This window comes from Alexandromys fortis, unplaced genomic scaffold, assembly GCF_014885135.2.
Source record: "Alexandromys fortis isolate MF-2015 unplaced genomic scaffold, M_Fortis_MF-2015_v1.1 scaffold_25, whole genome shotgun sequence".
Lineage (NCBI taxonomy): Eukaryota > Metazoa > Chordata > Mammalia > Rodentia > Cricetidae > Alexandromys > Alexandromys fortis.
Genome location: NW_026067904.1, coordinates 13,447,432 through 13,470,965, shown reverse-complemented (window position 1 = coordinate 13,470,965; position 23,534 = coordinate 13,447,432). Strand labels below are relative to the sequence as shown.

The 23,534-nt window shown below is 43.1% G+C and overlaps 1 protein-coding gene across 1 annotated transcript in view; it reads right to left on the bottom strand.

Annotated features, from left to right (window-relative positions):
* The window catches only part of Klhl14 (kelch like family member 14), a 107,184-nt gene extending 83,885 nt beyond the window's left edge, over positions 1-23,299 (bottom strand). Inside the window, exon 1 of the mRNA XM_050135067.1 lies at positions 22,344-23,299. Coding sequence (XP_049991024.1) covers positions 22,344-23,299 — 956 coding nt within the window. The remainder of the gene's footprint in view (positions 1-22,343) is intronic.
* Positions 23,300-23,534: the final 235 nt, after the last annotated feature.

Below are 23,534 nucleotides of genomic sequence, written 5' to 3'. Positions count from 1 at the left end.
TCTGAATTAGTTCAGGCTGTGTAACAAAATCACCTTTGGATGAAAGACAGATCTCTATGTTTCAGCCTGGAGACTGAGAAGATGAAAATGTTAGCTGATGTGGCCAACCTTTTGTTTGTTCCTGAGGAAGTGGGAGGACTTGGGGATGGGAGGAGAAAGCAATCTTTTCCCTGTCTGCTCTGTAGAGTCCACTACTTACATCTCTCTCACACACACACCCTAATGACTCAACTCACAGACCCCATACCCAAAGGGCAGTCATGATGGGAGATAAAGTTTCATGAAGGAATTTTGAAGGTACAGGGACACAAATATTTATTCGACCTAATCCATTTCTACAAGTCATGAGATTGGATGAGGTTTGTAGCAATCTTACCAGACCTGGGAAGCCTCTTAGTTGACATCTAGGTTATATACAAAAGATATTCATGTAGTTCCCATAGTGATCAACTGATAAATGATGGCTATTATTATTATGCATAATTTTTAACCTTACAGAGCTCTGATGTGAAAACAACATCTGAATCCTGGGGTTTTTATTGCTGAGCCTTTCATATACTATATACTGCACTATTTAGAAATAACCAGAACAGTTAATAATCCATATGCAAGATTAACCAAAATATAAAACCAATGAGCTTCTAACAGTGATGCTCACCTAGATATTATTCATATATCCAATTTGCCCACTTCCATAGTAGGCAGGCCTCTCTATAATGGTAGTCCATGAACTCAGGATAGCTAAGTCAACAATTTTTAATTTGCCCATGACTCTTCTAACCACTTACCATATTCTTTGTTTCTTTTGATTTCTTAAATGACATTCATTTATTTATTTTGCATGTGTATGCGTGGGGATGCCTTGTGATGGTATGCACTCGTAGGAATATGTTCTCTCCTTCCATCACTGGGGATCCAACCCAGGTCATCATTCTCAAGCTTGACAGCAGGAGCTGTCAGCTCCCGAGTCATCTCACCAGCTCTGTACCCCTTCTTTCCAGTGAACTGGCACCAACTTCTTTCTATTGGAGTAGTTCTCTCCGGCAAGTCAGAGCAGGGTCCTTGTTTTTTTTGCCCTTCTGACCCCACGGGATCCATAGTTTGTCAATGAATCTTGGCACAGCTTGACATGAATGATCAATTACTTCAGCCCTATTCTTTTAAAGTTGTGTGTGTGTGGTATGTGTGTATGTATGTTTGTGGTCTTGTGTGTGCAGGTGTGTGCACAGCACAGCTGGTGTGTGAAGGTGTGCGAAGCTTGGGAGGCTGTCTGTGCATCAGTCTTCTCCTTCCCCTCCTTCAGAACAGGGTCTCGTTGTTGGTGTTTGCTGGCTGTGTTCAGCTAGCTGCCTGGCATCTCTGCCTCACGTCTTACCATAGGGATGCTGGGATTACCAATAGTGCCACTCTGTCTGGCTTTTAAAGGGTGTTTTAGGATTAGAACCAGGTCCTCACTTGGTCAGCAAGTACTTTACCCACCAGCCACTGTCCCAGTCCTCAATCCTCTTCAGAACTATCTATCATACATGACCATCACCCACCATCTCTGAGGTGTGTATTTCCCCATTGGGTTGCAATATCTATGTTTTCTCTCTTTTCCTATCCTGTAGGTGAATGCCTTGCTTGAGATCTATTTTCATTACAAGAGACGGTGTGAGTCAAGATGTGAAAAAATAAAAAATCAGAAGTGAAAAGGTAACCGGATGGACATCACTTAGCCTATAAGCGAAGGCAGGCAAAGGAAGACCCTGAGTCCTTGGGCAGGAGGAAGCTTCAAAAATTGGCTAGCTTTCCAGAAACATAAACCTGGAATGGGGCTCAGCACTCCCCAAAGAGCAGCTGCTACACTTTTCTTAAAAATTTCCAGAGAAGTAAACTCCCCTGAGAATTGGTTCCAGCTGATTCGCCGTTGTATTTAGGTTTCTTTATCATAGCTGCTCTTGGTAATTACACAGCAGCTTTCGTGGGAAGAGCCTTTAAATAGAGCTGCTAATGTCTCTCTAAGGTAGGCGAACACAGTGCCATTATCCCCATTTAACAGACCAAAGAATAGAGGAAGGGGTGTGGGCACCTTTTCCAGGTCCCATCTCACACCGGCATGTCCCCAGGGTTTTCTCCCAGTGCTCTCCTGTGACTCCGGGGTGACAGCCGTGTCTTAGCTTCCCACTCTCTGCTTTAGAGTCACCCTTACCGGAGAAGCCCTAGTACTATGCATGAGCTAGACTTCTTAGGATGTAAGGAAGTGTTGGAGCCGTGACAATGCGGGCTGAAAACATTGCCGGCAACACTCAAAAGCAGAGGATACAGCACACAGAAGGTGTTCCAGAGATGCCGTTGTGCGCGTGAAGCTACACTGTGATGGATACAAGGATGAAAGGGGCAAACAGAAGTCCCCTGCACATTTAAGTCAGAAGCACATTAGGTTGATTATATCTTTGGCTTTTCACCTGTTTTAGTAGCGGCTGAATGGAAGGCAATGGAGGAGGATATCTGAAGGGCAGGAAGGAAATCAGGGCGAAGAAAGAAGAGTTTGCGTGCGAAATGTAGGTTCAGAGGCTCAAGTGCCCAACACTCTAGCCTTTGCTAGGAGCTGTTGGAGAGTTTTGGAATCTCCTGGAGGTGGGGCTTCGTGGGAGGTTTTAGGTCATGATGGTTGTGTTTTGGCTGGGAACATAAGAAACTGGCTTTTTCCTGTTTTACTAGGCAAGCAATTGCTTTGGACATGTGCTTCTGGTTACTATGGGCAGCCTCCCGGAGGAAAAGTCTGGATGGCTGAAGCCTACCGAGTTTTCTTGTTTTTAAGTTGCCTGTCTCAGCAGAAACCAGCAGTCACATTGACTGATTCCTGATTCCACTTCAGTCCCTTATTAAGCACTTCCATAAAGTGTCCCTAATTTTATTGCTACTAGTGAAGGAGCAAACAGTTGCTGTTGTCATGACCACACCTTACAAGTTTTTGCTTGCTTGTTGTTTTTAAACATTTGCACTTCTCTCCAGTGTTCTTTACCTTTGAGTTTTGCTGAGATTTTGCTGCTGTTGTTGTTGTTGGTGGTTTGGTTTTTGACATTCAAAATATAGCCCAGGCTAGCCTCAAAGTTGTTATTTAGACAAGAATAGCCTTGCATGCCTGATCCTCCTTCCTCTGCATCTGGGGACTGGATGACAGGCATGCACCACTGTTCCTATAATTTCTTTCCTTTACTTTGGTTCAGTTTTGTCTCACAGAATGAGAGTTACTCAGGACAGTGCAGGACCAAGCAAATTTCAGTTATCAACATCACATGGGATACGCATACTATATATACGATATATTTAAGTCATATATATATACTATAGTATTTATTTAAAGTGGCTCATCTAAACAATACTTTAAAACCATTCTCCTAGCCTACCATAATCCTTCCCAGTGAAGGTTAAAACTTTAAGAAAACATCTAAGGTAGGGACATCTCATTCCTGCTGTGATGAGCTAAGGTAGGACCCAATGTCATTTTGTCATTGTTGGTGTTTGTTTCTATATGAAAATATTTTCCTGGGTGATCCTGCTATATAACCAGTAGTAAGAAGTATTGTTTTGAGCAGTACTTCTCAAGAGATTATAAGATCACATGCTTTGATGCCAAAGAACATCAGTACACAGCTACTGTTAAAATTTTCTCAAATACCACCCAGAATTATCTCACTTCTCACCAGCAGCCGGGTAAGAACTAGAAGCCAGGACATTAAAACCAGAGTTTTGAAACCTAATCAATGTTCCAACTCTGCACTTTTAACAGGTAAAATCACGAGAGCCCCACTACCTTTAGGGTTTTGTTGTTTGTTTTTTTGAGACAGGGTCTTATGTAGCCCAGGCTGGACTCATAGTTGCTGTAGAGCTGCAGATGCATTTGACCTGATCCTCCTCCCACCACAGCCCTACTGCTGGGTTTATGGGCTTGCACTATCATGCCCAGTTTTATGCAGCAGTGGGGACTGAACCCAGTGCTGTGTGCCTGCACGGCACGTACCATAGGTCTTTTTTTTTTTTTTTGATAGGATCTCCCAATATAGCTTAAATTGGTCTCAAATTCTGATCTTGCCTCAGCCCCAAGAGCTGGGATTATAGATGTACCTGACATAGATCAGCTCCTTACTTGTTATAGCTCTGCACATTGCTTATGTGGCTGACCCCCCTTCTGTGTTCTTTGACTCTTCCCTTTGGCCCCCTTTAGCTCACAGGCATTGCCACCACTGTCCCTGACACATACCCATCCCAGAAGGACTGTGTCCTTCAACATCCACGCCAAACCTGCATGCTGGCTAATGACAGCGGAGGCAGATGGGACAGGGCGGACTTAAGGCCTTCATCTGAGCCTGTGAAGTGGAGTCCCTAGCCTGACTTAATCCCAGTCCTCAAGGTCAGGGCAGTTCCACCTGGAGAGAGCCTCAGATCCCATGCTCAGTCCAACTTTGAGCAAACTGCTTTCTTATGCATTTGGAACCTCCCCCCCCCCCCCAAAAAAAAATCCTTATTTTATTTTTGTATTTTGTCTTTTACTGATTGGTTTAGTTTTAATTGTGGTGTGTGTGTGTGTGTGTGTGTGTGTGTGTATGTGTGTGTGTGATCCTGACTGTGGAGGCTGGAAGACAACCTTAGGTGTCACCAGAAGGAGCATGGTTCACTTCCTGTGAGACAGGGTTTCTCATTGGCTTGAAGCTCACCAACTAAGCTAATTGCTAGTCAGCAAGCCTCAGGGATCCTCCTGTCTCTCCCTCCCCGGTGCTGTGATTACAAGCATGCCACCAAGTAGAGCGTTCTTAGGTGGGTTCTGGATCTGGGGCTCAAGCTCAGGTCCCCAGGCTTGTAAGGCAAGCTTGTACCTACTGAACCATCCTCTCAGCCTTTTGTGAACCAGAAGCGGCTCCTTCGCTTGGTTAACTGTGTCCTCTGAATTCCAGCACCCCATGCTTAGTGTGGAGCATGAGCTGCAACAGAAAAAAAAATGCCACTAATCCTCCCCACATCCCTGGTAGGAAGCTGCATTGCAAGCACGTGGTCTCAACTCAACCCTCCTATTTACAAGGCAAGATCTCACTACTCATTGGCAAACAACTTACTACTAACATTCAGTTCTTATGCAAGAAGAGAAAGGTCTTGTCTGAGAAAAGAGATTCTACACAGACTCATGAAGGAGACCTCAAGGTCTTTGGAGTTTACAGACAAAAGGAGATGAACTTGGCTCTCACCCCAGCGAGGCACTCCTAATGCCTGGATTTAAAACTCAAAGAAAGTTCAGTGATTAGACTCTGTGTCCTCCCCAAAACAAATCTTGCTACTGAGACTTCTCTCGTGCTCTTTTGCTCCTGTCTGTTTGTCTTTCAAAAGAAACACGAGGGACTTTCGGAACTTAAGAAGGTTTGGTAGCCGGTGCATACAAAAAGGTGCAGAAAGATGCAAGATTATGGAATAATAAGGAGAAGTCAAGGTCAGGATTGAGTATATCCCACTAACATGATGTCTCTGGGAGTCTGAGTCAAAATCAATGTTATAACAAAATATGGTCGGACCTCACTGTGTGATCTGAAGCCCAATTTCCTCCATGACTATAACTGTAGAGAGACCTTCCTCGTGGGAAACCTTGAAGCTGGCTCAGAGGCACTGGAGCCAGCAGCCTCCTACCATGCAGCTCTTTCCAGTTGGAGAATCACTGGTGGAGTAGCCATGCAGGGAGAGAGCCAGGAAAGTTAGTTAGTAACTGGCTATGTTGACTCCAGGCTTTCCCTGGAATTCACAAGGCAGAGATGTCTGTGAGTTTGACTAGCATTGTCTAAAGAGGCTCAGGGTGTGTTTGCCGGGCTGGAAGGTGATTCTGTGAAACCATCCTAGGGCTAAAGCAAAGGAAGGTGATGTTCTTATTTGAGGAAGATTTGTCACCAGGGAGGGAGCGGAGCTGGTGGGTGTGCTGCAGACACAATGAGGTGTGGCTCCTGGGATCCAGCTCAGGGACACCCTGCTGCTCTGAGTGAAATAGCAATCTCTTATCTTCCCCCTTTCCTTTCTTTCCCTATAGGGAGCCAGTTCTTTGATGTTTCACTAACCCCAGAAGGGTGGTGGTGCCAAAGAGAACCCTAGCTGAAAGACTACTATCTAGGAGACCTCCCATGAGCCCCTCTGGAAGGACATTCCCAAGGGCCTCTGAGTCCCAACCCTCAGATCCCTGACTCGTGGAAACAAATTATACTGACAAAGTTTACTATAGATGCTAAAACCGAATTGTGGACACTCTGCTGTGAGGCTTGAATTATCCCCAAATGCTTGAGGGCAGCAGGTACTGAAATTTCATCACTAGGCAGTAAATTCCCTGAGGACTAATAATTTCAAAACTTTCTCTAGGACTAATTCCCTTTTTTCTCATGTTAAGAAGTCAGAATTTTAAGATACAAATTCAATACAGATTTGTCCCCACACATCTTTCAGTAAATAACTAGCGTTCCTTTTTTCTACAGAGAGATGGAAAAGAGCCACAAATTATTTCAGCCCTGTGGTTTTTTTCAGTGTGATTCAGTCTACTGGCAGCAAAAATCACCAGAGTTTTTTTTTTTTTAAATTTTATTTATTTATTATGTATACAGTGTTCTGTCTGCAGGCCAGAAGAGGGAACCTGATCGAATTACAGATGGTTGTGAGACACCATATGGGTGCTGGGAATTGAACTCGGGACCTCTGGAAGAGCAGGCAATGCTCTTAACCACTGAGCCATCTCTCCAGCCCCCTCGCCAGAGGTTTTTATTAAAGGTCCCCATTCCAGGTGACAATTTGTTTAGAGTCTGGGGTGGGATTGGAGAAGATGTATTTTATTATGGGAAGTTTTGGGTTGCTGCTTAAGGGAAGGACTGGTTTTTACTGGTTTTCTGGGGTGGGTAAAGGGAGCTGCATTTCCCCCTTTCTAGTGTTGCATTATGGGAGGTGGTAGGAGACTTTGGGGGAATTGCTGCTGAGCCAGCTTGTTTTCTCTCCTGTGTCTTAGTTTTGGCGTTTGTGATGAACTGAATTGTGTCTCCTTCGAATTCAGACATCCTAATCCTAAACCCAAATGTGACTTACTTGTCAGTCTTTAAGGAAGCAAACTTGTTTAATGCCTTCCTAAGGGGAAACCCTGATCTAACAGAACTACTTTTTTGATAAGAAAAATGAGAAGAGATTTTATAAAACACAGAGGAATCACATAAGGAACAGAGGAGATTTCCGATTAGGAAGGGAGGCTCACCCCAAACTAGCCCTGGTGGTACTTGGCTCTGAGCGTGCAGCTTCCAGTTGCCCAATCCGTGATGCTAAGTTATGGCAGACCAAACTGGCTAATACAACCCTCCCTGGAAGAACTTTCCATCCACACAAAGGACTGACAAGGACCAGTGAATGAGTCTCATCCTCAGTTTTGGGAACAGACTTGTGAGAAGGTCCCTCCAGATGAAACACATATGGCTGGTTTCACATACGACTATTCCACATGACACCCCTGTGTCCTGACATCCCCACTGTGCAGGGAGCACCTAGAACATGCAAAGGTCCTGAAGCTGTGTGTGCTGTGAGTTTCCATGGTGAAGTTGTGAGGAAGAAGAGGAAAGCTCAGGAAACAGATGGAAGCTTTTATGGTAGAATCTTAGTACCTTTTAAAGGTACACATGAATTTCTTTGCGATTTCAGAAATTTTAAATGATTCTTTTTTTTAATATTTATTTATTTATTTATTTATTTATTTATTTATTTATTATGTATACAATATTCTGTCTGTGTGTGTCTGCAGACCAGAAGAAGGCAGCAGACCTCGTTACAGATGGTTGTGAGCCACCATGTGGTTGCCGGGAATTGAACTCATGACCTTTGGAAGAGCAGGCAATGCTCTTAACCACTGAGCCATCTCTCCAGCCCCCCTTTAAATGATTCTTAAACCCTAACTGTGGCTGAAATCTCCTTGAAAAAAATCAAAGTATTCTCTAGAAAAAATCTTTCTATAATAGTCTAGAAGATTTTTTCATAGGACACTATTTTTTTCTCTGGCCCTTGGACTATAGTTTGGTGGCACTGATGGAAGGTGCCAGGGCTCTTTCCTTTTTTATATTTATTTTTATTATTATTATTCTCTCATACAAATCCTAATTGTAGTTTCCCTTCTCTCATTCCTTCCAGGCCCACTCCCTTCCCCAAATCCACTTCTTCTCCATTTCTCTTTAGAAAAGAGCAGGCCTACCAAGGATATCAACTGAACACAACATAACAAGTTACAATAAGACTAGGCACAAACTCTCATAACAAGACTAGGCTAGGCATCTCAGTAGGAGGAAAAGGTTCCCAAGAGAGACAAGAGTCAGAGGCACTCCCACTCCCACTGTTAGGAGTCCCACAAAAGCACCAAGCTAAACAACCATAACATATTTGCAGAGTACTTAGTACAGAGTCACGCAGGCTCTGAGATTGCCACTTCAGTCGCTGTGAGACCCTATGATCCACAGTTCTTTGCTGCACAGGGAATACCGCCTTCCTAGGAATCCAGTTTCATTTGTCTTCCTCCTGCTACCTCTGCCTGCCACTCCCTAGTTCTAGAGAATCTCAGCCCTGAATTTCTTCCAATGCATTAAAAATGGTGTTTAAATATTTTAGTTTTGTAGCATTTGCTTTCTCCCGTCTTCTGTTTTCACTTGAAGGCCTGAGTGCTGGGTTAGGGCTTTTCATGATTCTAGGCATTCTGTCTGGAATTGGGCGATGTCTCTACAACCTCTGTCCAGGCTGGACCCATGTTCCCTACAGACTGAATCAACAACGAACCCCACCCCTCAAACCAACCACAAAACCATTGCAATAGCAAAACCTGACTTATTTACAGATTAGTTGCTTTCTTAGCATAAGTAGGTAATATAAAAAAACTGTCATCATTTACTTTTAATGAATACTTTTTCCCTTGAATGTCCAGATAAAGAGTATTTAAATTGTAATTTCCCAACATATCATATTTAAATTGTAATTTCCCGACATCTCAAACTCAGAACTATGAAAGTAGCCTACAGTACCATTTTTTAAAAAAAATCTATCTATCTATCTATCTATCTATCTATCTATCATCTATCTATCTATCTATCTATCTATCTATCTATCTATCTATCTATCTATCTATCTATTTTGAGTCAGGGTTTCATATAGCCCAGGCTGGCCTTGACATTTTATTTTTGTAGGTAGCAAAGGATGACCTTGAACTTCTGATCTTCTTGCCTTTACTTCTCCAGTTCTGGGATTACAGATGTGGGCCAACCCCGTGCATAATAGGCACGTACTTTACAAACTGATCAAGACCCCATTTTTCTAATGTTAGAGTGTGCATTTTAACAGAAAACAAAATTATTTGTTCATAACGATTCATCATCAAAACAGAAATTGCTCCGTCTAGAAATAGTAACACTAAACCTCATAAAATTAGCACTAAGCCTCAGAAAATGCCTTGCCCTGATATTCTCACAGACTCCAGTCACAGTGGTACTACTGTACCTCAGGTAGCAAGAGCAGGAAAAGTCATTTCTTTTAAAAATCTACAGATTCTTTTGTCCTGAGGGCGGGACCGAGGAACCTGCAGAGACTGTACCAGAGAGGAAGCCGCCAAGCTATTCTTATGGTGAACTTAGATTTTCCAGCTCAGCACCTGCCTTGGTAGACTGGGGTGGGGGGTGGGGGGTGGGTTGGGGTGAGGTAGGGGGTGGGGGCTGTCAGCAGGGGGGGTCGGCCACCACTAAAAGCTTAGTGTTTTGCCTTTCTTTGTTGGTACCCACAAGGAATGTTTCTGCATCTCTGTTAAACTCAGAAAATCTGGATTTAATTTTGTTTTCTTTTGACATTATTTCTTCTTAACCTGGAGTGAGTCTCATAAGTCTCAGCAATCAAAGAAATGCGCTTCATTTCTCTGGAATAATGATTCCACAAATATTGTTGGAATAAATACTTGTGCGTCTTTAAGGGCATTTAAGTAAATGATTTGTGTGATAAATAATTTAATTTCCAATTAAGGCTTTGCTAAGTTAGCTAAGACTAGCAGGAGAAATACGCTGGCCCAACCATCAAAGCCAGAATAGTCACACAACAAACAATACCAACATCGGTCATGAATGGTTTTTGTGGTCACACTGAACACCAATATTTTTGAGTCACCTGTGCCAAAGAGGAGCCTATAGGACAATGTCCACAACACTTGCACATGAATTTTCTTTGCAACTTTTGTCAGCAGCAAGCCCCAATTCCTGCAGAAAGCTGCCTCAGCTGCGACTTCGGGTCTCTAAGTGAGGACCCCCGGGAACTCAGAATTGAAAAGACAACTACCACAGCCAGACAATGACCAAAGGCCCCGGACAGACATTTCTCAGGACTATGTGAGCAGCATGCAAATGAAAGGCGTTCAGTGTGTTGGCCTGTAAGGAAATACCAACCACGGTGACTCAGCATTTCACACTCGCCGGGGCGTCCATAGCAAAGGATGCAAGTGTGTGGCTGAGGTTGTGGGCAAACTGCAACTCCACACGCTGCTGAACACATGCGAAATGGCACACAGCCCCTCCAAAGGCTCACCTTGTTTTAGTAGCTGAGGCAGAAGCAAATCTACTCATAGCTGAATAAAAACGTAGACAGATAGGCAGGTCCAGGGCCTGGAGCACAATGGTCAAGAACACTTGCTACTCTTTCTGAGGACTCAGGTTCACCCACCTGGAAGCTCGATGTCTCTGTTAACTCCATTTCTAGGGAACTCTGTGCCTCTTGTGATAATCACAGGCTCCTGCGTGCATATGATGCACATGTATACGCTCAGACATGTGTGCATACGCAAAAAGTAAAACAAATATTAAAAACAAAGCAAAAAACCCAACAACGTAGCTCCATAAAAATGTGTAGATGGGAGCGTATAGCAGTGTAGTTCGTAATTGTCCAAATGTCTGTCAACTAACCTAAAACAAAGCCTGGCATATGCTTGCAACAGATTACTGTTCAGGTATATAAAGGACTAATGTATTACAATTGTACATTATAACATACAAAGTAACATACATTGCATGTTACAATGCAGATATATGTATATGCTATGCCACATTAAATAAGCCTATCAAAGACTACGTATTTTCTCCTTTTTTCTTAAGTGAAATGTCAGAACTGACAAATCTATGAAAACCAAAGTTAGATTGGTGGTTAGGCACCTTAAAGATTTCTGGCTAGGTTTTCCAGGGGATAATCACACAGTATTTGGATGCTCACGGTGCTGTGGGGGTGGGGAGACAGTGCTCATGAGCAATGAGGACCAATGGCAAACAGGTATGGGATAATTCAAGGAGTGAGAGGAATGATTAAAATGTGCTGAAGTTAGTTGCGGTGATGTCTTCTAACACAATACACCCATCAAATGATCGACTTTGGATGGGCAAATTGTACATATACTGTGTAAGTTACTACTTCTTAAACCTGTTATCTATGAAGCTGCCATGTTTTGTCCGGTTTTCTGACTGCCGACATAGATCAAGAGGACAGAACTGACTGTGGGATGAACCAGGGCACTTCTGGCAACTTAAAGGTGGATAAAATGAAGATAATATAAATCCAGAGACAGTGGAGATACAGGCAATGTTCTGCAGAGGCATCTTGCTGGCAGCACAGTGGTGAGACTAAGGCTATGGTTTCTGTGCTAGATAGGTTATGTGTCCTACCTAAAAGGGAAAAGAAACACAACTAAATAGTGTGCGCATATAGAGCTTCTTCCTTAAGATAAAGCCCACTGAAGACTCAAGACTTCTTGGCCAGGCTTCATAGGCCAAGATACCTATGTAGTGCATTTAGGGCCCAAACATTCAGCCTTGAAGCAAAGTGACCAATATTATGTGTCTTTTGTAGGTAGAAAAAGCTAAAAATAGGTTAAATAAATTACCCAAGGTAGAGACAGCATATACAAGATTGAGGTGGGATTTGAACCCACGTCTGTCCGATGTTTAGGTCTCGTGGAGTATGTCACAAACTGTTTAGGATAATTACACTATAAACCTGACCTTTCTGTGTCTCTCCTGTGTCATCTCTCTGTTTCTCCATTTTGTCATTTTGGAACAGATGCCCGAGAAAGCCTTAAAAAAGAGAGATTATAGAAATTGCCACTGACAGGGATGGTACAGTTGCTATAGTAACCAATCTACCAAATTGGTCTGTGCTAGTAGGCACAGACTTCTGCCTCTGCAATACTCCGGTGCTGACTAGGATGCTTCATGGCCCCAGCCAACCCCTGGGAAAGCATGGGAAAGAGAATCAGCAGAGGGCCAATCGCATGTGTGCAGCCTGAATGTTCCTTCCAAAGTTTCCCCTCCCGACTCCATATTTTATCTCCTCTCTTGCAGTCCTTTCATTTTGCACAGAATGTTTGTGGTCCTTTGGTTTTAAGAGATGCTGAACAACAGGGCTAAATTACAGTCTGTTGCTTTGTTTGAAGTGGGAGTTTATAAATAAGGCTATTTTCGTTTGGGCAACAAGTTGACCCTCCCAATTCGAGAAATCCCCCACTCCATACCAGACTAAGAATGGACCAGCACTTCATTTCCAATGCAAACATCCATTTGATTTTCTTAAAATGTCACAGAAGTTACTGTATGGAAACCAGAAGCCACCAAACACTAGCTGGGGGCTCAGACAGACACAGGCACGCATCCTCCCGTCCGCATTTTTCCACGGTTCTGTTTTCAGGGCCTCCTTTTTGGGTGCTGATGCTGTCTGTCTTCCTCCCCCTCTCCGTCTCACTGGCCTTGCCTGTCTTCGGAGGCACCTGAAGGGACATAAGGCAGGGAAGTGAAACCGACTGTAATTCTTCAGTTCACTTCTCTGCAGCCTCCAGTGAGCCAGGCTCCAGACGGTCCGAGAGGCTGAGCGTGCCTGCACAGGTGCAGTTCGCCAGCCCTGCTCAGAGGCACTCTGGGAGGAGAGGAGCCGGACTTGAGATGTGGATGGAGTCTGCAGTTGAAGTGTAGGAGACTAGAAGAAGAGAACTCTTTCCTATAAACTCTGGTATCTTAGAAGTCACATTCCTCTCTAATGGATTGAATAAAGACCGTTGTTGAAGCCACCGGGAATTCTAACCCTGTTACCTGCTCATGTCCTTGGTTTCACCTTTGGGTCTCTTCTACTTCCTTCTTCTGGTCTGAAAATTTCGTGTTGTAGATAAAATTACAAATGCCTCCTAGAGTTGTTTTGATAGGCTAAAGTGTATTCGGAAAAATTTGGGTTTAAAGTCAGTTATAAATACTTTTGTTTGTTTGTTTTTTGAGACAGAAATTCTCTGTGTAACAGCTCTGGCTGTCTTGGAACTTGCTCTGGAGATCATTTTTAGTAGCATTGTGTGTGTACGTCTTATTTTCCTTCCTTTTTTCCTCCTTTCTTTTCTTTCTTTATGTGTTGCTGCTCTGTATTTTTATTAACTAGTTGCTCTAAACCAGAACGTTGGGAAATCGAACTATATTACAAGCCCATTTTCTGGATGCAGAACTCCGCTAAAGTGGAGCAAAGACAGTAATTTAGCTCTGTGAATTCCAAAACAACAACATTTGCATAATTGTTTGCCTAGTTTCACAGTTCAACTGAAAAGCACACTGACTTTCCAGTGTATGAGCCTCTGTGGTAGCTGCTCCTACACAGGGGCTACATCTTTCCCTGTGATGAGAAATCTCTTCTGCAGCCTCTAGATATATGTAATCTCTTTTGGTTCCTGGAAAGTGCCCATCTCTTCTGCTGCGGGCTTTGCCCATGCTTGCCTTGCTTTACCTTACCCACACTCCTAGCTTCCCCTATACCTGTCACCAGGTCCCCCTGGAGAGCTAATCATTCAAGGCTCATCTTCTATCTTGTCTATTGAGAAAGTCTTCTTTGACTAGCCAGACATGGGAATGACCCTCTATTCTACCATGTCCTCAAAAAAGGCATTTGCTATGTGCTGATCTAGCACCAGTCTGATTAACCCGTGTCCCCTGACCCCCTTTCTCTTTTTTCTTTTTCCTATAAGCTACAGAAGCTGAGGAATGTATCCATCTTGTCCAGCTCTGTGCGTTGGAGCTCAGCGTGGAGTTGAACTGATATTCCCCAGCACAGCTTTTTCTTAGTGATAGTTTGCAGTGCCTCACCCAAAATTCTCTCTGTGGGTGGGACCCACTCATGCGTGCAGATTTAGAGAAGCCACCCAAGGTAGCAAATGTCACCTTGCTTTTCAGCTCAAAGGATGCTGGGAAGGGAGCCAGTTTTGCATAAAATACACTTTGCATCGTCTATGTTTGACAAAGCTGTCTGTCACCTTTGATCTCTGACACTTCTAAAATGACCACACAAGTCATCTGAAGCACAGACGAAGCAAAAGAATAAAGGGTTGCTTTTTAAATGACATATCGTAGTCATTTAGTCTTTAATGATGTAACACACCTATTAGACAGCTATAATTATTGAACTGAATCAAATCACAGAGGATAAGATAGCATGACTGTCCTTTGTAAACATTATCTTTTCGTTATTAAGAAATAGCAGTTCTTTGCTTGGCAATGGATTCTGTTGATAACTTTAAGGTATGTAAGACTGAGTGTGTGGGTACTCAAATGTTTCTTGAGTTGTATTTACCTGAGTAAAACCAAATCCTTAACCTCTAGAGTCCCCTTGCCCACCTTCCTATACTATTGATCCTCATGTCTTTCTTCTTTGCATAGTTTGTCTCTTAATGACTTCTGTTTCTCTGTATTTTTCTTATTACTTCTTATTCTTTCACCCTTTCCCATGACTTCTATCTTCCCTCTACTGTCAACTTTCTGTCTTCATTTGTTTTCCTTCTAATACTGCAAACCATTTTAACCCATTCCCATCATTTGTGAACAGATAGAATCCTCTGATATTTTCAGTAAAAAGAAAGCTATATCCTGTATGTTATATATAGTAAAACCAACAGTTCTTCCTACTTATTTTATATCAGCATACCATTGATTTTTCTTTTTCTTTCTTTCTTTCTTTCTTTCTTTCTTTCTTTCTTTTTCTTTCTTTCTTTTTTTCTTTTTTGAAAGAAAAAGGTATCATCACTGGTAATTTAAGTATCATGAAATGGCTTGGAAGTTAATACAAAGGGCATAGGAAATGAGTGTTCCTGGAGATTCTAGAATGATGGAAGGCATAAGCAGTTATGGCAGACAGTTAATAAAATGATTTTCTTGAAACAAAATATAATCAGAAAGCACTTCCAAGGGGTTAATGTTGTTTTACATTGTTAAAGTGTGTGGGCATTTTTATAGTTCTGGCTTGTTGTGCCTGTTGAATACAACTCCTTTAGGAATCATTCACATGAATAAACTTCTGTTGCTGGCCCCTCTGCAAACAAAACAAGGCTGACACACAAGTGCTCTAGTCCAAAGCATCCTGAGAAGGTGATTTGTTATTCAAGCTCGAACTGTGCAGTTTGTTGTATTTTCTTTGTTTATTTGTTTGTTTGTTTTTGAGACAGGAGACAGTGTTTCTCTGTACAGCTCTGGCTGTCCTGGAACTTGTTCTGTAGACTGTAGACCAGTCTGACCTTGAACTCACAGAGATCTGCGCCTGACTCTGCCTCCCAACTGCTGGGGTTGAAGGAATGGACCACCACAGCCAGAATTTTGCTGTATTTTTATTATTATCTTTCATACTTAGACTGAAAGTTTTCCTGAGTGTTTGAAATGCAATGGCTCATCTACTTTCAAGCTCCATACTCAGGACTTAGAGTTAAAATGTGGTAGACCAGTAGGCTGGGATTCCAGCTTTCTAGTGAATTTTCTTTCTTTTCCCTTGACCAGAAAGCTGCAAGGGTTATAAAGTTGTAAACTTTAATTACTGTCGTGGCGAGGTGAAGCCAATGTGTAGAAGGTATAGATCAGCATTTGATTTTAGTCATGTGGGCAATACACACTCACAGCAACTTGGTATTGTTCCCACAATGAATATTTACAGATCAATACTGTTCAGATGATTGGCAAATCATACGTCTATTTCCCGGTCTCTAATAAGGCTGAAAGAGTTTTTTACATGTGAACAATAGAAGTATTATGTGAAGTGCTTAGTAGTTGTTTAATTAGTGGTAGTTACCACAAGCAATAGATGAGCTGGTGGTGGGGTGGACGAGAGACAGATAGACAGAGGGAGATGTAGGAAAGCTCGCCATTTGCAGGTTCTGGATTTTATATGCTAGAGAAAGAGGGACATCTAATAATTCACTCATTTTCTTTGTCTTTTTTTTTTTTTGGATTGCTCATGCTATAGCTGTCTAGGATTGCTACTAGGTTCTTAAGTTTTGCTGTGAAAACATGGAATTCTAACCTGGAATGATAGAATTAGTCATGAAACCTTTCTAAATGGAAGGCAGAGTTAGACTAATGGGGAATCTTTTCATTAGAATAAGGTGATTTATTTGTTTGATTTGTTTTGTGTTGTTGGGACAGGGTCTTACTATATAGTCCTGGTTATCTTGGTGCTCTCTACTCCATCAGATTGGCCTAAAACAGGTAGCAAACCTCCTGCTTCAGTCCTCTGAATGTTAGGATCACAGGAGTGTGTCACCATGTCTGTTAGTTTTTGTCCATTTTTGTTCAATGATACAATGAAAGTGTCTATAACAGAGGTTGGCAAACCATAGCCCAATGAGTAAAGTGTCCTGCCTCCTAGTTTTGTGAAGCTCCAAACCTGAGGATAGTCCGCATGCTTCTAAGTGGTCAAAAATAATGGCCTGAGAATGAACAAACGCTCATTATTTCCAAAGGCAGTTGTATTGCAGCATACCTGTACTTAGTCACTGATTCACCATCTGTGCGACTCTTGTACCAAGAGAGCAGGGTTATTGGAACAGTGGGCTGGTGACCACAAAGCCAAAAAATCTACTCGAACCCTTTTTATAAAAAAGGGTTGCTGATAACAAGAAGGATACTTCTCTTTGAGTTCGTGTTTGTGTGTGTGTGTGCATATGTGTGTTCTATGCATGTGTGCATATCTGTGTGTTTGTGCCCATATGTGTTCATGTGTATATTGTGTGCACATACATGTGCAGGCCAGGAGCCAATGTCAGGTGTCTTCCTTGGTCATTTTTTTTTTAAAAAAACAAAACAATACCTCTCTCTGAACTTCCAACTCACCAATTCAGATAACATGACTGGGCAGCAAAAGCCACTTGTCACATTCTCTGTCTGTCTGACTGTCTGTCTGTCTGTCTGTCTGTCTGTCTCTCTCTTTCTCTGACTTTCTGGTTTTAGGATTATAAACACTCACTGTCCCATTCAGCTTTTCTGTGATTGTTAGGAATCTAATACTCACGTGTGTGCTGCAAGCTACATCCTTAATCCTTCCTAATCATTTTTAAAGTCAGGTTCATTGCTGTTGGACCTTTCCCAAAAGGAAAGCTTTAAGTCTAGATGTGAGTTCAAGGTCAGTCACAGAATAGCAGCCTCGGGTAAAGATGGTTATAGCAAGAAGTGCACAGTGTATAGAACAAGACAGACCCAGCTGCCATGCTGCGTGGTTGTTTAACCTCGTTGTGCAAGCTTGGCCACCAAGCTTAATGTCTCTGAACATCAACTATTTCATCTTTAAAATCAGGCTAATGATAAGAACATAAAAGTTAATGTTTGTGAAGTGTTTTAAACAGCACATGGTATAAGTAGCTACAGTCATTTATTTATTTGTTTGTTTGTTTGTTTGTTTTGAGGTGAGGTCTTGCTGTGTAGCTCAAGCTGACCTTAAACTCATCATCCTCCTGCCTCTGCCTTCTAAGTGTTTGTGATTACAGGCGTGAGCTGCCACACTTAATTAAAGCAACACAATTTTGACCATGTTTTTCTGTTAAGAAATTTTAGATACTTAATAAATTAGCCAAGTAAATGAGAGAACCTCAATATGCTTGTACACAGGAGGAAATCCAAGCATGAAATAAAATTTGAAAATGTCCATTTTTGTCAGCAAGTCATCTATGTGGAGAAAATACATCAGTATGTTTTTAATTGCCTTTGGATTGTAGGAGAGAACTGTTGGCCTCCCATACCTGTGATATAATTTTGCAATCAATGGCCCTGTTTCAGATAATAAACAAATTGTATTGTAAATGGTTGAATAACTTCTGATACAAAATCTAACTACCTAACGACTTCTAATCTGGGGGTATCAAATTGGCATAAAGGGAAACAACAGTTTAGAGAATGCAGATCGGTTGCTTTGCAGAGTCTGTCACACCGTTCTTAGGAAGAGAGCCAGTAAAGCTACTGTCCTGCAGTCAGTTTGTAGGCATCAGAGCTGGGAACTAACCCTTGCATATTAGCCATTGCCTTTCAGCCTTTTAAGGCATTTCGGGAATCAGATACTTAGGACCCTTAACGTCTAAATAGATTCTAACATTAACTAATGCATAATCTTTAAATAGACCATGCTAGGTGGAAAGTAAAAGCTTCATATGGTTGCTTTCTGTCTTTTATGCAATATAATTGCTCGAAGATACATTTCAGTATGGGGCTTTATAAAGGACAATATGTTGGCTGCATTATTATCTTCAAGCCTGTTTTCCACTGTAGGTGCTTCCTGTGTAGTGTCCACAGTAACTATAGCCTGGCCAACACACAAATGAAGTGTCCCACATCTCCTTTCTTATGTCATAACCTCAGTTCATTTAGCTGTCAGTAAGTATAACCTTCATTTAACTAAGATGTGGAAGCTGCAATGAAAATACAGACAAAAGTTAACTACTTCAGTCCAATCTGAAATTATTACTAAATCGTGCATTAAGATTTAAAAAAATACAAAGAAAAAAAAGAAACTTTTGGTTATTTAAGCTAATTTAGACTGAGGTCTTCAGGACTGTAAGTGGACATGTAACTCAGTTTATTTTCCACTACACATCTTCAGCTAGCTACTCTTCTTTGCTAACTTCTTTCCGAGAGATCTTTGCACTGTACAAGACTTTAGTAGTGACTTCCCCAGCAACTTTCCCAGAGCTTACTTCATACTTTTCTTGAAATGAAGAAAAATATTCTCATCTCTTACTAAACCTAAAGACAACAGCCAAGAAATCAGATTTCAAAATGCTTTACGGGTATTCAAGTCCTGCCATCTTCAAAATTTAAAAGAATAAACACTGATAAAAATGATGAAGATTTCTATCTTAGGGCATAATTTGATATTTTGATATATGGATATAATGGACCAAGATTAAGTTAGGCTATGAAATGTATTTATTATTTGATTACCTCTCATTTTTTATGAGAATGTTAAGGTCTATAACCTAATTTAGCAATATGTTTTTATTAACTGTGCCGTGCAATAAACCACTAGGACTTATTCCTCTTGTCTAAAATTTCATATCTTTTGTCAAGTCTTGTCATTTTAAATTACCAATTACTTGAAGACGGGGACACAAGCTTCTTATTTCACTTACTGTACTAATGCCTACTTTATTAAAACAGAATATGAACCTGAGTTCAAATGACATACTCAGAAAAACTGAGCAACTAGAGAAAAATACAAAGTTGATTCCATTTTTCCTATATTATAGTCTACCTTGACTGCTCATTTTTCCAGATAAGACAAATTCAGAATTACTTAATCATGTTTAAAGTCATGTTTTATTTTATTATATCAAAATCTTTACTTTCCACAGATACAGTGTATGTTTTAAACACGTGAATTTGTTTCACCTACTCTATTTGTTTGTATTTTACATTCATTATGATCAACTGGTCAATTTCAACTCCCCCTTTTTTTCTCTTTAAATTTGAGGCATGTCTTCATATTTGGAATCTAAAAATGACAGATAGAGGAAAAGTAATAAACAAAATGCCCTTCTGTTCAGCTGTCTTCAGCAAAGTGGTGTGATCTCAGAAACAGTACGGTGACATATCTAACCTCCCGTTGACCTCTGCGCGAGGCTGAGAAAACAGTTTTCTATCATACTGGCTGTAACGTAGGGCTCATGGAATTCTAAAGGCTTTTTAGCTTATGGACATTTTTGTTTACACTCAAGTTAAAATTTTTCATTCTTCTGTGAATTAAAATTATAATAATGTGTTTGTTCCCTGAAATGGAAAATGTCACAGCTACTGATAGTGGGATGGAGTAGAAATTATGTTACTGAGGTTGCCAGAAGGTTTGGTGAACTATTTTCTTTTCTATCTCTTCCCCTTTTAAGGGAAGATACAGTTTTCCTCCTACTGCAGAAGTATCAGGTCCCTGCAGCATCCGTGACACTTGTAAGCATTCAGTGGTCAGACACCACTACATAGCCTTCAAATGATGTGGCCCAGTGAAGCTGGGAGGTCTTGTCACGGAGCCAGGCAGCTTGGTATCTTGGCTATCCACCAGGGCAGAGCCAGCAGGTCCCAGCTGGTGTGCTGATTCCAGGCTAAGGTAGGACTTTGCCTAAGATTTTGCCTTTTAAAAGTGAACTCCCCTGACATTGAATCCTAGGACATACTAACATACAACAGTGTGCTGTGCACGCCAGAAATTATTTACCAGATCTAATGCACAAAGCTTCTCTGCCCAAATTGCTCTTAGGACAAGTTCAATCTTAAATTTATTATCCTCTTTGGCTTTCTGATTTATCCTAAATTATACATGTTTTTTTTTAAATGTAAAAGGCAGTCTCAAGAGTTTATGTTGTCTGAATTCTTGACTGTGTAGACTATGCACTAATGAATATAGTTATAGGTCATTCAGAAACAATAAAATCTCACACGGTGGAATGTTTCTCCCCAATGCCCTTTGGCATGCTTGTCCCTCACAGTGAGCATGTTATTTTGATCCTTAGACATATGAAACACACCCAAGATAACCCATTTTTCTATTTTGTTCTGACTTGGACTCATGTGCTCATTGTTGAAGTATGAGAGGTTTGCATTGCTGCTTCTGGTATAGACATCTTTTGACATCACGACACACAGACGCATCTCCCACAGCTATTCAAAAAGTCTACCTACAGGATTTGTTACAAGTTCAAGAGTTCTTATTCCTCCAGTTGACCCAAACTTAACAGTAGTGCTGCCCAGACAAATGCAGTTAATATGCTGTATTCCTTTACATTTCTGTAGCCTCAGACTAGTAGAAATATGATAAAAAAATCCAAACATCCACTCTCCTAAGGTTTCCTGGAGTGCTCCCCATGACCCTGGCATCTATCTGAATGGGACTATGCCTTGGCAGACTTTCAAGTCACGCCCTTTTGTCATGTACGACTTGAAAGTTTATGCTAGTCTCCGTGGCCTGGCATCTGAGACCCGGATGCTTAATCATGAAAAGCGGGGGATACCATGCCTCATGTCCAAGAACAGAAAGGAGCCCTTTGCTAGGGCTCATTTGGAAGGGTTTTAGAAGTGGAGCCAATCAAACACGGTTGTCAGTTTCCGCAGTCATCTCATCTGCGGCACTGTACCAAAGCATCCGTTCTCTCTCCCTTTGGACATGAAATGCTGTGCGCAGCATGGCAGACAGCATCAACAGTTTCCTAGCTTGTCTGTGACTCGCTCCTGCTAGGCACACGGATAAACTGGAGGAGCAGACTCTGCTCCAAGTCCTTCTCAAACACCAACTGTCCTTTCCCTCTTCTCGGGGAAGGGGGTTAGCAGCAAGGCTCAGCGCACCACCCTCAACTGGGTAGCTTTGCTCTCTTTCACAAAGTGAGAAGGACCGGCTTTGTGGAGGATAGAAAAGTTTGCTTGACCATGGGATGCCGGTCGTTGGAACTAACAACAGGGATAGACAATGCCTTTTAGGAGTTCCAGGAAGTCTAGGAAGAGAGCAGAGCTCAGTCACAGAAGAGAACCAAAACAAATAGTAAAAGCTTGAGTGCGTGACAGGAAGACTATGAGATTTTCTTTTGCTGGCACTGCCTGGAAGTCCCTCCTGGCCCAAAGCAGAAAAGAGAAAGTTCGGTTGACACCACAGGCTCCTCCTCGGTGAACAAGACCACCTTGAGGTGCCGAACAAGATCTGACTGACAAATGTGTCCAGAGTTGCTCTTCCAAAGTGCCCAGGCCTTTGGGCCCCACCTACTTGTACCATTTCAACCCTAGTCTGCAATCGTGTTTCCTGCCCTGAAGAGTTGGGAACCTGGGCATTCAAGCGCTCAGGGATGCTGTTAGGCCAGGTCCCTGTTGCCCCTCCTGACACTCTGAAATCAACTTTCCCCAAGCCAACTGAATTGTTTGAGATGGTTTTTCCGTGTGCGGGAACCTCCCGCCCAGCCCACCCAGTTCTCCCCTCCTTCCTGCCCCCTCCCCTCCCTCCGGCCTCTCCAGCTCCCCACATCCCACCCCGCCTTCCTCTTTGTTGTCTCCTACCTGCTGGCCAGGCTCTGCCTGCAGTGCTGCCTGAAGGGCATCAGGTGGTAGTTCATGGCGTCCAGCAGCAGCTTCTGGCAGACCGGGTCGGTGCGCATGAAATCCACCGACTGGACCCGCTCCACCAGCTCCGGGGCGGGGATGAGCGCGAAGCGGAGGCGCTTCATGAGGTCGGGCGCGTACTGCATGCGGGTCTCACGGTCGTGCTCCAGCCACAGCACGGACATCTGGAAAAGTGCCAGCTCCGACTCCACGGGGGGCGGCAGCGAGTCCAGCAGGGCACGCATCTCCTCGAAGTTAAGCAACAGCACATCCTCCACCAGGTACTTGTTGGCCAGCTTCTTGGTTTCCTCCAGGCCGTGCAGTGCGGCAATCTTGCACACCTGCTTGTAGTTCTGCACCGAGATCTGGTCGTTGAGGAACTGAACGCAGAGCTTGGTGACCTGAGGGATGTGCAGGATCTTGCTGACCGACAGCACCTCCTCCACGGTGTCTAAGGAGAGGGTCACGTTGGCCGTGTAGAGGTATTCAAGCACTAGGCGCAGCCCGATGGACGAGCAGCCCTGCAGCACTAGGTTGTTAATGGCTCGGGGACTGGTCAGCAGCTTGTCGTCGGGGGAGGAGGAAGGAGTCCCGGGCTCCTCCTGTGGCGGCGGCTGCTGCTGCTGTGGAGGCTGCTGCTGTGGCTGCTGCTGTTGCTGCTGCTGGTCCTTGGGGGCCCCCAAGCCGTCCTGGCCGCCGACCCCTCCCCCGAGAGGGGGGTGGCTGGAGAAGAGTGATCGGAAGTACTGCGAACAGGAGGCCAGCACGGCCTTGTGGCAGTGGAACTGCTGGCCCTGGGCCGTCAGGGTCACGTCGCAAAATAGCTGCTTCCTCCACAGCAGGTTCAGGCCGTGCAGCAGGTTGTCACTGTGGCTGGGGTCGAAGGTGGAGGTCCTGTCACCGGATCTGGACATGGCGAGCTGACTTCGGGCACCTGGCTTTAAACCCTCCTCCAACCTGGCAGACAGGGGTGGGGGTTGGGAGGGGGAGCAGGGTGGAGTAGGGGTGTGGGGTGTGGCCGGGATGGGGAAGGGTGTGAAGGGGAGAGAGGAACAACAATCAAGGCTTCGCTTGGCTCTCCCAGTGCGTGCGCTCAGGACCCAACCCTAAGAGGAAGGTGTGAAGGCGCGGGATCCTGAGCGCCTCCAG